General features: G+C 57.2%; 1 protein-coding gene across 9 annotated transcripts in view; it reads right to left on the reverse strand.

Annotated features, from left to right (window-relative positions):
* Positions 1 to 739: 739 nt before the first annotated feature.
* UBASH3A (ubiquitin associated and SH3 domain containing A) overlaps positions 740 to 12,803 on the reverse strand; it is a 39,930-nt gene continuing 27,866 nt past the window's right edge. The window contains exons 10-15 of one of the 9 annotated variants that reach the window (XM_074349184.1): positions 11,415 to 11,507; positions 7,225 to 7,369; positions 6,202 to 6,308; positions 3,522 to 3,631; positions 1,290 to 1,428; positions 740 to 1,189 (exon numbers count right to left, since the gene is read on the reverse strand). In XM_074349184.1, the coding sequence (XP_074205285.1) occupies positions 1,152 to 1,189; positions 1,290 to 1,428; positions 3,522 to 3,631; positions 6,202 to 6,308; positions 7,225 to 7,369; positions 11,415 to 11,507 (632 nt within the window). In that variant the 3' untranslated portion in view covers positions 740 to 1,151. Of the gene's footprint in view, positions 1,190 to 1,289; positions 1,429 to 3,521; positions 3,632 to 6,201; positions 6,676 to 7,224; positions 7,370 to 10,631; positions 10,974 to 11,414; positions 11,508 to 12,803 lie in introns of those variants that run through there. The other 8 variants (XM_010966541.3, XR_012501279.1, XR_012501270.1 and 5 more) reach the window with 8 other exon arrangements.

Raw genomic sequence — 12,803 nt, forward strand, 5'->3', positions numbered from 1 at the left:
GTTGATGTGGCACCAGGGTGTCCAGGAGAGAAAACAGGGGGGTGGGGGGGGCACCTCCAGCGACGATGGTGCCCCCCCAACCCCCGAGCACTTGGAGGGCTTTTTTTTCTTCAGCAGGGCTGGGGTGAGAGGACACCCCTGGGGTCCCTCATCCACTGCCTGGACCAACTTTATCAAACTCACGGCATCACTGAATTCACACCATCTCTGGAGGCTTCACTGCCCTGGCGGGGGGAAAGGGGGAGTCCTTTCTCTGGTCTCTCCTTCCTGTTAGTTGGGGTGGGACCCACTCCCTCCATTTGCGAAGCGCCCCTCCCTCCTCCTCTAGCCTGAGGGGGAGAAAAGGAGAAGACAATTGAGACCTGGTGAGTCGGGAGCCCCAGACCCCAACACCCGGGCCTCTGTTTGAGCAGCCCTGACATGCCTTGGAAGGACTGGGAGTGCGACAGACCGAAGAGTGGCCCCCAAGATGTCCCCACCCTCACCTCTGACCTGTGAGTGTGCTACGTCCCAGGGTAAAGGGGACTTGGCAGATGGGATTAAGTTAAGGACCTTGAGGCAGGGAGGTCTTCCTGGGTGTGCGGGTGGGTTCGGCGGAGCCCAGGGACTCACAGAAGGGAGACAATTTTCTGCCTCTTTCTGCCTGTGTGGACGTAGCCAGAGAGTGATTGAAACAGAAAAAGGAAAAATGATAGGGAATTTGATGATTAAGAACGTAAAAAATAAAGTGGAGACATCCTTATGGGGAGTGTGGGGTGGGTCTTTAATTCCTGGAAACCTGAGTCATGGCTCCTCAGCTGCCCCCCAGCCACATGGCGGATGCACGTGGTCCAAGGTGGCATCCCCACGGCCAAACTCGTGGGAGGACGGGTGTGCAGACGGCGGGCGCCACCGCGGAAGTGGCCGTCCCTCAGCATCTGAAAGTGCGCTCTGTGCTTCTAAAAATCACATTCGGGGAGACTAACGGTCCCTTCCAAATGACAGTGTCTTACAGCCTCAGCGAAGAGTTCAGCCTCTTCGTTGTGACATTATGCGAACAGAGAGGTAGCTCTTAGCTGCCCTGGGTCCAGCTCCTCCAGTTAAACCCTGAGTTTGAACCGTGAGTCAGCGTCTTCACCGGAGGGTTCACCAACTCCCATTTGCCTTCCTCTTTATTTTCTTCGCAGAAGCACATCCCCAGAGAAGGGACCTGGAACACAGTTCAATCACTGATGAATATTTTACACCAGGTCAATCGACTGTAGACACGTTCTAAAACCAGCTACACCCCGGAGGCTCGCATGACGTACCCTCTCTGGCACGGCTGCTTAAACACAGCGCCAGCGGCTCACACACAGACCTCCACAGGGGTGCTGCCCTGCCCCTCCCACGGGCAGTGGCAAGTGTCTGCAGACACCGTCCTTCGTCACAGTGCGTGTGCTGTTGCATCTAAGAAGCAGAGGTCAGGAATGCTGCTACCACCCCAGACACACAGGACAGTCCCCAGCACAGCAGGATTCTGCCCAGATGTCAGCAGTGCGGAAGCTGAGAACCCCATCTGTCTACCAACTGCTTGAAGAGTGGCTTCCATTCTCAAATTTAGCATCACAGAAAGATACAGGGATTGCATTTGCAAACCCGAGATGAAAGCACGAAGTGAAACTTTAGCCCTCAGTTCCTTCATCTGTTAAATGAATGGTTTGGAGCAGACCTTTCTTCCTCAGGCTTTTTGTTTGTTTGTTTACGAGCTCTGCTCTCCCTTTCCCCTTCTCTTTTAAACGTCCGGAAGTTCCTTGGTCAGAGGAAATTTGCAAGCACTGCACCCTGCGGGGAGGACCCAAGGGGGCTGGTGTTGATTCAGCGACATTCTCTCCCTCTGTTCTGAGAGCCTGGGGGCCGGGGTGGGCGTGGTGGGGGTGGGCCTGCGCATGTCCACCTTCTGCTGCCCCGACGAGGCCCGCCGGCAGAGCCCGCGGTGATGTGCGTTTGTGACATGCACGGGCAGACCCTGCTTATTTGGGGGTGGGCAGGGGTGGACACTGAGCCGTCAGCATAAGGAAAGTGGCAGGAGTTTGGAGGGTCAAGGCTGGCATCTCATGGGGGAGGGTGCCAAGGGTCAGGTGAGCGCGTGGGAATTTGGCCACAAAGACAAATGAGTTTTTGGAGCAGTGTCAACATGCAATTCTCAGGCCGTGGCTGGTGCGTGCAGCGCTGCTGTCTCTGTGGATGATGGGGCTCCCAGGAGAGCCGAGGGCTGTAGGATGTGGTGCAGGAACGGAAGATGTGGTGACATTTGTGGGAGCAAGAGGACACTTACGGAGCAGCTAGTGCTGGGGCCGACCAGGAGCACCCCTCAGAAAGTCTCCCCGGTGTCTCCCAGTGTGGCGGGGGTGACCGAGCCATGCATTTGGACAACGGTCAACTGGTGGCCCAGGAACCGGAAGGGCTCAGGGATATCTGGGTCATGACCGGGAAACACCACCGTGAAGACACTTTGGAGGGGAACACACATTTCTACGCAGGTCCAGAGGGGACAGGAAGAAGACTGGGCATCCTCGGGTCTGCTGCCTGGGCATTTCAAGTGCGGAAGCACTTCGTTTCTCACGTACCCCGGGGGAGGGAGGAACGTGCTTCCTCCGGCAGGGCAGGGAGCGGCTGAGACCAGGCGCTTTGCACAGCACGGAGCCAGTGCTGGTCAGGCTCCTCTGCAGCCCCCAGACCCCTCCGGGGCTCAGCGACACCTCGCTACCCACTCCTGTGGCCGGTGGTGGTCCCACGGCCAGGTCAGGGACCCACCCTCCATCATAGGGGTTGTCTGCACCGCTGCACTCCCAGTCTCAAGGTCACAGGTCCGCTGACTGATTAATTTGATGAGAAGGACAAAGGCAGAGGGCGATCGGTCCTGAGGAGAATTTTGGGGCAGGGGCAGGAGGAAGTCTGAGTCCTGAGTCTGCCTGCCTTGGCTCATCTCACTAGCTGGGTAAAAGCCACCCTGCTTTGCTGGGTGGGACGCACCGCAGGTCGGTCCAAAGGGCCCGTTATTCTCTGCACGTCCGCCACCTGCTTGCCTTTTCAGCAAGTGTTTCCACGGCCCCGGCCCAGTGCCGGGTGCTCTGGCCGCTACGACCTGCCCTTGTGTTCTGTGGTGACTCCAACGGCGAGAGGGAGGGGATCCTTTCCATCCAGCAGCCCCGAGTCCCCAGAGCCAGCCAGCCAAGCAACTGTCCTTTCTCTCCCTATTCAAATCACGGACTCCTCGCCGGGCCATGTACTTAACCCCCAGAGCGGCAAGGAGTTACCATGGGAGCTGATTTCTAAATTCCTTGGTATTGTTTTTCATATCATCTTGGCAGCAAATGGCCAAAGTTACTATCAAGGTGACAGCCTCTCCCGTCAGCCTCCTGCATGTTCTAGGGGGACAGGCAGGTCCCTGCTGCCTGGGATGTCCGGACACTTATCTCCATCCTGAGGAGGGGGTGTGGCGACCCCAAATCCTCAGGCTGCTCGGCTGTGCTGCCCAAAGAGAAAAGAGGGGCGCGTACCTTTCTCACCAGCTGGGCGAAGTCCGCGCAGTCCCGGGGCGGCAGCTGGAGGAGGGGGCGGGTGCAGGAGTCCAGCGCCGAGCCGTGGCCCACGATCAGGGTGACGCCCGCTGCGGGACAGAGCACATCTCAAGGTCAGAGCAGGTGCAGAGAGTGCCTCTTATTAGACGGGGCCCCCAGCGTCGTTGGGTGGAGCACGTGGTGGTGCCGAGGCCCCGAGAAACCCGGCTGGAAGCAGCAGTAGGCGTGGCCGGTTGGAGCACAGTCCGTGCAGTCAGCCCGGTGGTGTGTGAGCTCTTCCGAGCCTGTCACGTCCTCATGTGGGCCGGGGGGCTGGAGGGATGGCACGGCTGTGCTCCAGGCCGCCCTCCTGTCCAGGCCTCGTCCTGTGAGCTTGAGAGTTATCAGCTGGTTGTTACAACGGGCCTTGGAAGGCTCTGACTTTAGAGAAAATCAGGAGTCCAGGGAGGGGCGGGCCTCCCTTGGGTGACAGGACATGGGGCCAATGCTGGGACAAGGCCGGGCTTTGGGGGTTAGACCAGCCGAGTGAGTCAGGCAGACGCCTGAGGCCAGATCCACTGAGCTGCCTTAGGGGGAGATCAGAACACAGAGCTTCCTCTGAAAGCCAAGGCTGATGGCAAACTGGTCACGTAGCCTCTCCTGCGACTGTTATGTTCTCCCTCCATCGACACCCAGACGGAAGCCCCCATCCGCGTCTCCTGTGTTGTTTCCCATCAATGTCACACTCATGTCTTTGGCCCCAAAGTCATGGTGCGGCTGCCAGGAGGCTGCTCTGGGAGCCGGACACACAGGCCTGACCCCCGGCCCATGCTCTCCAGTGGGGTGACTTGGGCACGTGGCCTCTCAGCGCCTCTGGGCTTCAGAGTCTCGCGGCGTAAATGGCAGAAATGCTTCAGATCGCCCAGGAGGGCGAGGACTTAGCAGGTGAGGTCTGTGAGGGGCCCATGCCAGGCAGTCGGCAGGCATTCGCTGTCACCCTCTAGCCCCGCTGGATCTTCTGTTGCTCTGTCTGCTGAGCCACACGGCCCTCTCCTTCCCGCCTTGCTCATGCCCTCCTCCTCCTGCTGGGCTGTCCTCTCCCTCCCAGTCCTCCTCACTCAACCGCTCAGGCACTGCATCCTGAGCGCCCGGCCACGTGCCACAGCCACAGATGGCTGGGTCTGCGTCCCTGCAATGAGCAGCCAGTGGACGGGGTTCTGCAGACACCAGAGGTGACGAAGCCATGCTTCCACCTGTGTGTCCAGAAGACCTCACGACTGTAGGGAGGGGCTCGGAAGGGAGGATCGTCCACAGACACTGAAATTCAGCCTGGGACGGCGGAGGCTGGAAATGGGATAGGCGGAAAGAAGTAGGGTGGGGCCCCAGAGCGCAGGAAAGGCTCTGAGTTCATTCTGCCCCCCAGTGTGTGAGTCTGATGATTAATCGAATGCCACTAAGGTGTGGTTTCCCAAAGTTCCCTCCCCAGGGTGCCCATCAGGCAAAGCAGGCAACGGGGACCTCCTCGTGGCCGGGGTGGGTGGGGTGCTGGACACGCCCAGGTTTTGGGTCTCGAGCGGGTACCCCACGGTGTACGGGAGGGGGCCAGGGGTTCAGCTCTCCCTGAGGTCCTGGTTCTCGGGGCCCTCCGTCCCCTGAGCCCCCTGGGACGAGGGGTGGAAAGAGTGCAGGTGGGGCGAGGGGGCCGGGGGTCTCTCACTGACTCTGCCTGAACTCTCCTTCCTGTTATTTAATATTCCAGATGCTTGCGCCCCTTTCGCCCCAAATATTCAACCCCCTGAGGGGACAGCACGTGTCTTCTTCACTTAGATTTTCCCACAATGTTTTATCTGGTGCCTGACACACCGCTGATGTTCAGAACACACTCACTAACTTCAGTTTCACAGGACTCGTTTTTCGTGTTTTACCGTGGACACCTTCACACAGACCCAGGGGGCCAATGTGCCGTGTGCCCCGTGCACCCGGCGTGGAGCCCCAAGAGCTGCTGCTGCCTTGCTCGCCCTGTGTCGTCTGTCTGCTGCCCCAGCCTCCTTTTCCAGGAAGTATTTTTTTTTTTAGACATTTTTATTGAAGTACAGTTGATGCGTAATGCTGTGTAAGTTACAGGTGTACAACGTAGTGACTCGCAATTTGTAGTTCTCCTCTGCTGGGGGTTATTATAAACCGGTGGCCAGACTCCCTGCTGCACGGTATATACTTGGAGCTGGTTTTATACCTGCTAGTCTGAACCTCTTACTGCCCCCCATGCGGCCCCTCGCTCCTCCCTCTCCCCATGGTAACCGCGGGTTTGTCCTCTCTGTCTGTGAGCCTGCTTCTGTGCTATAGTCACTAGTTTGCTGTATGTTTTAGATCCCACATGTAAGTGATGCCACACAGCATCTGTCTTTCTCTGCCTGACTTACCTCACTTAGCACAGTGCCCTCCAAGTCTACCCATGCTGCTGCAAATGGCAAAGCCTCATTCTTTGTACGGCTGAGAAATAGACCATCGTGTGTAGTGCGCATACACTGCATCTTTACCGTCATCTGTCGATGGACATTTAGCGAAGTATTTTAAAGCGTATCCCAAACACAGCGCCGTTTCACGGGATACACCCCAGTTTGCATCAGTGAGATCCCAACCCCCAGGGGTTGCTGGGGCCCGAGGACGGCGGGGCACTCACCATCCTGCGGGCAGGCGCTGACGATCTGGCCCATGCTCACCGCACACCTGTGCACGAAGTCCTGGTAGCTCTCGGCCGGCAGGAGGGAGGCGAGGGGGAAGGCCGGCCTAGGGCAGAGCGGGGGCGAGGCTGCTGGCCGGGCCTGCTGGCACTTGGGGCAGAAGCAGCGAGACGGCTCTGCCTCCAGGCAGGGCTCACGGGCAGCAGCGAGACTCGGTTTTGAGCTCAAAACTGGCAAAAGGCTGCTGTTGGGGCTCCAGTGTCCCTTCTCCAAGAGCACCAGACAGGCTAGTGATGGCAGAGTCAGCCATGGGCAGAGAATGACCCAGGTCCTCTGGCAGACAAACTCCAGCCCGGCTCCCTGACCCTCTTCTCAACAGGCCCGACCTGTGGGCTTCGTGTCCAACCTTGGGGATGCAGTTTTAGCAAGAATCCTGCTAACTCAGTTTAGCCAGAATCCGCCACCCCTGGTATCTGATCACACAGAATATCTGATCAAATTCAGCACCCCCCACACCCTGGGGGATGTCTGACCCCTGGCCCGCCTGTGGCAAGGATGTTCTATGTGCGTTTAGCAAGAATCACTGTATTCTCCTAGGATTTCCCTTCCCCCACCCTGCTCCCAGGCAAAAAAATCCCCACTTGGCCTTGTATGTGAATCCAATCTCTCTTCCCTGCTACAAACCCCCATTGCAGTGGTCCCTCTTGAATAAAGCCTTCCCCACTGTCTTTAACAAGCGTCATGAATAAGTTTTCAATAAGAATGAGAAAACCCCAGCAGCAGTCGCCATGAGACCCCTCACCCGCAGCCCACGTGGGACCCCCACCCGCAGCCCACGTGGGACCCCCACCCGCAGCCCACGTGGGACCCCTCACCCGCAGCCCACGTGGGACCCCCACCCGCAGCCCACGTGGGACCCCCACCCGCAGCCCACGTGGGACCCCTCACCCGCAGCCCACGTGGGACCCCTCACCCGCAGCCCACGTGGGACCCCCACCCGCAGCCCACGTGGGACCCCTCACCTGTAGTCCATGCTGACGTTGAAATTCGCCTCTTTCAGCTCTTCCAAGGTCATGAGGGTCAAGGTGTTTTTGCCAGCCTCCCATTTGGTCCATTCAAAGATCCCGGGTTCCACTCTGATCTTTATTTTTTTCTCCAGTTTGAGCTCTGGACTCAACAGAATACAGACATTTATCAGCCTCAGTGTCCATTTTGGCCTTATATCAATGAGTCTCTTCCTAGGTCTAAACCAAACCTTTGGAAAAAATGCAGTTTTTGTTGTTGAATGTTGTCCTGTGATTACGCACAGCCAGGACATTTCTCAGACAAAAACCATGGGCAGCTGGAGGCTATCAGATGGGTGAGAACCCCACTGTCCATCAGGAAGGGACAGAGTCTCCTGGGATCTGGGAAGTGCCCCACTGCTCGTCCTTGCTTCAAGGGGGACTTGGCCAAACCAAGACCCGTGGGAAAACAGCGAATCGTGGGGATTGTTAGTCCCAGGGAAGCGCCGTCCTGGTGGACGCTTGCACCGGCCTGAGCCAGAGCTGAAGGGGGAAAGGACTCACCTTCTGGAGCATTCTAGCCCTCACGACTCGCCCTTCCCTGGCATTGTATACCTTCACTAAGGGACCCATAAACTAAAGCCGCCTCTTTTGAGTGGTGGAAAAGAGACCTTAATGGTTTTGACTGAAATGGAGAAAAAGACATTAAATGCAAATGCTCGCAGTAAAATCAATCCCCAAAATGCATTTCAGGTCCAGGAAATGTGTTCCTTTGTCAAGCATGTTTAGAAAGGACAGTTAATAACCTATCATGAAAAGGAATCGGAGAAAGAATTTACATATACACGTGCAACTGAAACACGATGCTCTACACGAGAAACGAACACAACGTTGTAAATCTACTATGCTTCAATTAAAGCAATTTTTTTTAAAAAGAGAGTTAAGCCAGGTTGACGGGGCTCCTGGCCTCTCCTGCAGCCCATGAGGGGTTCGTGTCCACTGGGCACAGATGGCTTGAGGAAAGAGTTTGGAGAATTTCCCAGATGACGTCAGCCCCTCCTCCTGTCCTCTGCGCCACCCTTTGGGGAGCGGTCCACCCGGACATTGCCTGACGCGGTGCTGAGATGAAGGTTAACATTCTAGAGAAGCAGGATGGTCAGGCTGGAGGGCGCGTGAAGAAGGCTGGGTGTCCTTGCTTCTCTAGATTGACACATAGCTTCTGAATTTACGCTCGTTAAACCAGCTTCATCACCCTCATCATCGCATGCAGAGTAAAAGTCAGCGAGGGGTCACGTCAAAGACATCGACATGATCACTGTCAGAACACATCTTGGGGAGCTTTTTATTTTCTATGCAAGAGACCCAGATAATAGAAGTCAGAGACAGTGGAACAGATATGTTCCTAACGAGGGACCAGGAATAATGACAAAAAAAGGGTGAAGTTATGAAAAATGTTTTTGAAGCTCTCAGTTATATTCTTCTAAGGCCAAAAGAATATTCCTTCTCTCTCTCTCTCTCTTTTAATAATATCTTCTGGCCGTGGTTGGGAGGTTGGGTGGGCGAAGGGAGACTGAGAGCATCACTTCCTGACGACGTGGGAGGAAGTCATCCTCAGAGACATCCACCTGCTGGCCTGGCAGGACACAGGCCATCTCACTAGCCACAGGTGGAAATTGAGTGTTTTTTTAGGTTAGTGGAAAAGTAGCAGCTTCCTGGGTGGGTTAGAACTAAATGAGCTCATTAAACGGTGGGTATAAAGGCGGGAGAGGGCAGGGGAGATTCGAGGACGCGCCTGTTTATCATGTATCCGTGTGTGTTTCTTGCTTTCTCCTTTCCACCTCTGATTAGGACAGTGGTTGAATTAATTACAAATATATTGATCCTAAGCTATCTAGGGATAAATTTACTTCATCTCCAGTTTGCTTTGTTCCATCATGTTTACTAATAGAGCTATCAAATGGAAACACTTTTAGAGCAAACACAGCCGAGAGGGCTGGCCCAGCTACTAGGGGAAGCCCCAGCCTTCAGGTCACCACTTCTGCTCTCCCCATCACCTGCGATCAGGGGCAGGGCTGGAGGAACCACGCCTCCTTTCTTAGTCCTTCCTGAACGGAGTGGGGCCACTGATCGATCTGGACACAGAAATAGGGAGTCTGACACCAGGGGGCCTGTGTTTCCTGGGCGGGGGTCACTGCTCTGCAAAAGCAGCGATGGTACAACCTCCTTTCAATCTCTGTCCCCCAACACTAGACTCTACCACCCTGCGGCTGAATGAAACCCCAAGGGGAGTGTGAGTGTATATGCGTGTGTGTGTGTGTGTGTGTGTGTGGTCAGGGAGGGAGTGAGTTGTGTCCAGAGACGCCGTTTTTGCCTCAGGGCCCCCCCCCAACCCCGCGCCATCCTGAAGCCGCACACTGGGGGTCCGGGCCCTCCCTGGTCTGTTTAGCCGTTGGCCTCATGCTTCACCTGCACTCGGCTCCATCCCGCGTCGACAGCCCTGAGTTGCAGGGAAGCAATGCAATTACCATGTGAACCTCAACATAGGAGGGTGATGGGCGTTTCTCAGGCTCAGGGACCCAGAACACTGCCAGGGGCGTGCAGGTGAGAAACGACAAACGGGGGACGGCCTCAGGACGATACGCAGAGACACGTGGAAGGGGACTGGGATGAGATGGACTTCTCCCCTCACAAATCAGCAAGTGGCCAGGAAACAGCACATCTCTCAGAAGGCAGGAAAGGAACGGACTGGCCACCAGCCTGCAGGGGTCCGGTGCACGGATCAGGCCCATCCCTGGGAGGGATTCCCGACCGCATGCAGACTCGGGAAGGCGCTTCATTAGAGAGGACACACCGGGGCTGGGCCGGTGCACAGGCTGTGGGTTCACTGTCCTTTCAACAGCTCCTCCCGTGAGGGTTTCAGCCCTGCTGGCGGCCCTCTCTCTGACACTGCTCCAGGGACAGTGCTCGGCGACAGCATTATCTGCAAGACGGGCCGTCCAGCAGAAGCCTCCTGGCTCCTGGTCCCCCTCCTCCAGCGACGTGGCTTCCTCCCTGAACCTGACCTTGTCATTACCAGCAGCTGCCCCCCTCTCTACGCTCAGTGTCAGCCCCCCTCTGTCTCCAGCCGGCCCTCCCCTCTTTGCCGCTGCGTCTCCTTCATCCTCCAACTCCACGGACTCGTCCTCCTCCCCCCACCTCTACCTCCCTCCTGGCTCAGCTCAGGATCTCCGGTCAGTCACCGTCGCCCTCCTGTGCACACCCTCACTCCCTCTCGCCCCTTCTGGCCTCATCACACTTCCTTCTCAGACCCGTCCAGGGTTAGACCTGGCTCTTCCTGATTTGCCCCGTCCGTGCCTGGGGTACAGCCCCAGCCCAGCTGACGGGCCTCAGTGTAAAGTCGCTGACCTCCGTGTAAGCTCACTGACCTCAAGCAGTCGCCTTGTACGCCCCATCCGTGTCCTGGCCTGGCTCCCTGATGAGTACGTCATGCCTGCAGACCTCCAGCCGTCCCTCTCCTTCCTCATGCTCAGCTGGTGAGCTGACTTCCTGTGTCCCCAAGAGAGCGGAGGCCAGCCCCCTCCTCCACACACGCCCACCTGCTGCTCCTGCATCCACGCACTCTGCCCTCCGTCCCCTTGCTGTGGAGGGGGAGCTAGCCCACGTGCCCTCTTCCCCACACACGGAAGGGTGGGGACGGGCACAGACAGCGGGGCAGATCCAAGTCCTTCGGACCAAGCTGCTCTTCTCTGGCAGGAACCGGCTTCTTCCTGCCGGCGGAGAGCGCAGAAGGGTGCACCACTGGCTTCCCGCCGCCCAGCAGCCTCTGACGGCGCTAGACAGCTCCCGGAAGCCGATTCCCTGGCCCTGGGGGGTCACGTAATTCAGGCTTAAGAAGGGGTCACAGCAGTTCCCAGCTCTCTGGGTTTCTGAATACCCCTCCCTAGATTTTTTATTTTAAACACATGGCAGAAGCAGGCCAAAGGCAAAATTGGGATGGCCTGGCCCCCGGCACTCGATTCCAATCCTGACCCTCCAGAAGTGCTAATGGGCTCAGTGCCTGCTAGCAGGTCACGAGTGCTGGTGCATGGCCATCTGGTGACCTTATGTGACCATGCAGGCCACTCACCCAAGTCTGCCCTCCACTCACTCCCCGTCCCCTGGGAGAAGAGCCATAAGGTCAAGGTCACACGAGACGCTGAGACACTGACCTTCCAGGATGTGCTTGGCCGTCTGCACACAGCGGAGGGCGGGGGAGGTGAAGACACAGGTGACGCTGATGCCGCTGTCCAGGAGCGCTTCCCCTGGAAAAGAGCCCATGGAAAAATGGCCTCATAACTGACTCCCACCCCACCATGGTGGCAACTCCGATGAGTGGCTTATCCCCTGTGATGGGCAGGGTCTCAGGTGGCTCCAAGATGCCCGCCCCCGGTGCACACATCCTGGATAATCCCTTTGAGCGTCGGTGGGACTGACGACAGTGAGCCGGCACTGCCATGACCGGGTTATGCTACACAGGGGAAAGGGGATTATCGCAGGTGGGCCTGACCCATCCAGGGGGGCCTGACCCATCCAGGGGGGCCTGACCCATCCGGGTGGGCCTGACCCATCCAGGGGGGCCTGACCCATCCAGGTGGGCCCGTCTGAAGCAGAGGCTTCTCCGGCTGGTCACAGAGAGAAGTCACAGGGATTCAAAGGAAGAGGGATTCGACGTGCAAGAAACTCTCTACTGCTGGCTTCAAAGAAGGAGGCACATGGCAAGGAATGCAGGTGGGCTCCAGGAACCCACACCCAGCAAGGCAGTGAGGACTTCAGTCCTTCATCTGCAAGGATCTGAATCCTCCCTCCAGCCTGATGAGTGAGGAGCTGCTTCCAGGAGGCTCCAGGTGGGAACTCAGCCCAGCCGGCACCTTGATTTCTGGGTTGAGACCCTGAGCAGAGACCCCCGCCACACTGTGTTTGTGTTTCTGACCCACAGAACCAAGAGCTGTGGGTGGGTGCTGTTTCAAGTTCACGGTGACCTGCTCGGCAGCGATGGAAACTCCAGACCCCCAAGGCTCATGGAAGGATGAGCCCGTAAACCACGTTTCCTGATCTTTGAGAAAGAAGGGGCACCCATCAGCACAGAATCTGTGCAGCATCGACGCCAGCAAGGCCGCCCTGGTGCCATCGCGGGCTGGCGTGTCTCCCTGAATTCATATGTAGGGGCCCTAACCCCTAGTGCCTCACAGTGCACCTTCTTTGGACGTAGGGTCTTTAAGGAGGTGAGCAAGTTAAGACGAGGCCATTAGGGTGGCTCCAATCTAATCTGACTGGTGTCCTTATAAACAGGGGACGTTGGGACACAAAGACCGACATGCACAGAGGACACAGGGAGAGGGTGGTCTCCTATAAGCCAAGGAGAGAGGCCTGGAACAGCCTCTTCTCACAGCCTCAGAAGGAGCGTCCCTGCCGATACCTTGATCTCGGCCTTCCAGACTCCAGAATCGCGAGACAACACGTTTCTGTGACTTAAGCCACTCCATCTGTGGTTCTTTGTTGTGGCAGGCACAGGAAACAAATGCAGAGGCCAGCAGCTGCCCACACGTACACCCATTCAC

Source organism: Camelus bactrianus, chromosome 1 (genome assembly GCF_048773025.1).
Source record: "Camelus bactrianus isolate YW-2024 breed Bactrian camel chromosome 1, ASM4877302v1, whole genome shotgun sequence".
Lineage (NCBI taxonomy): Eukaryota > Metazoa > Chordata > Mammalia > Artiodactyla > Camelidae > Camelus > Camelus bactrianus.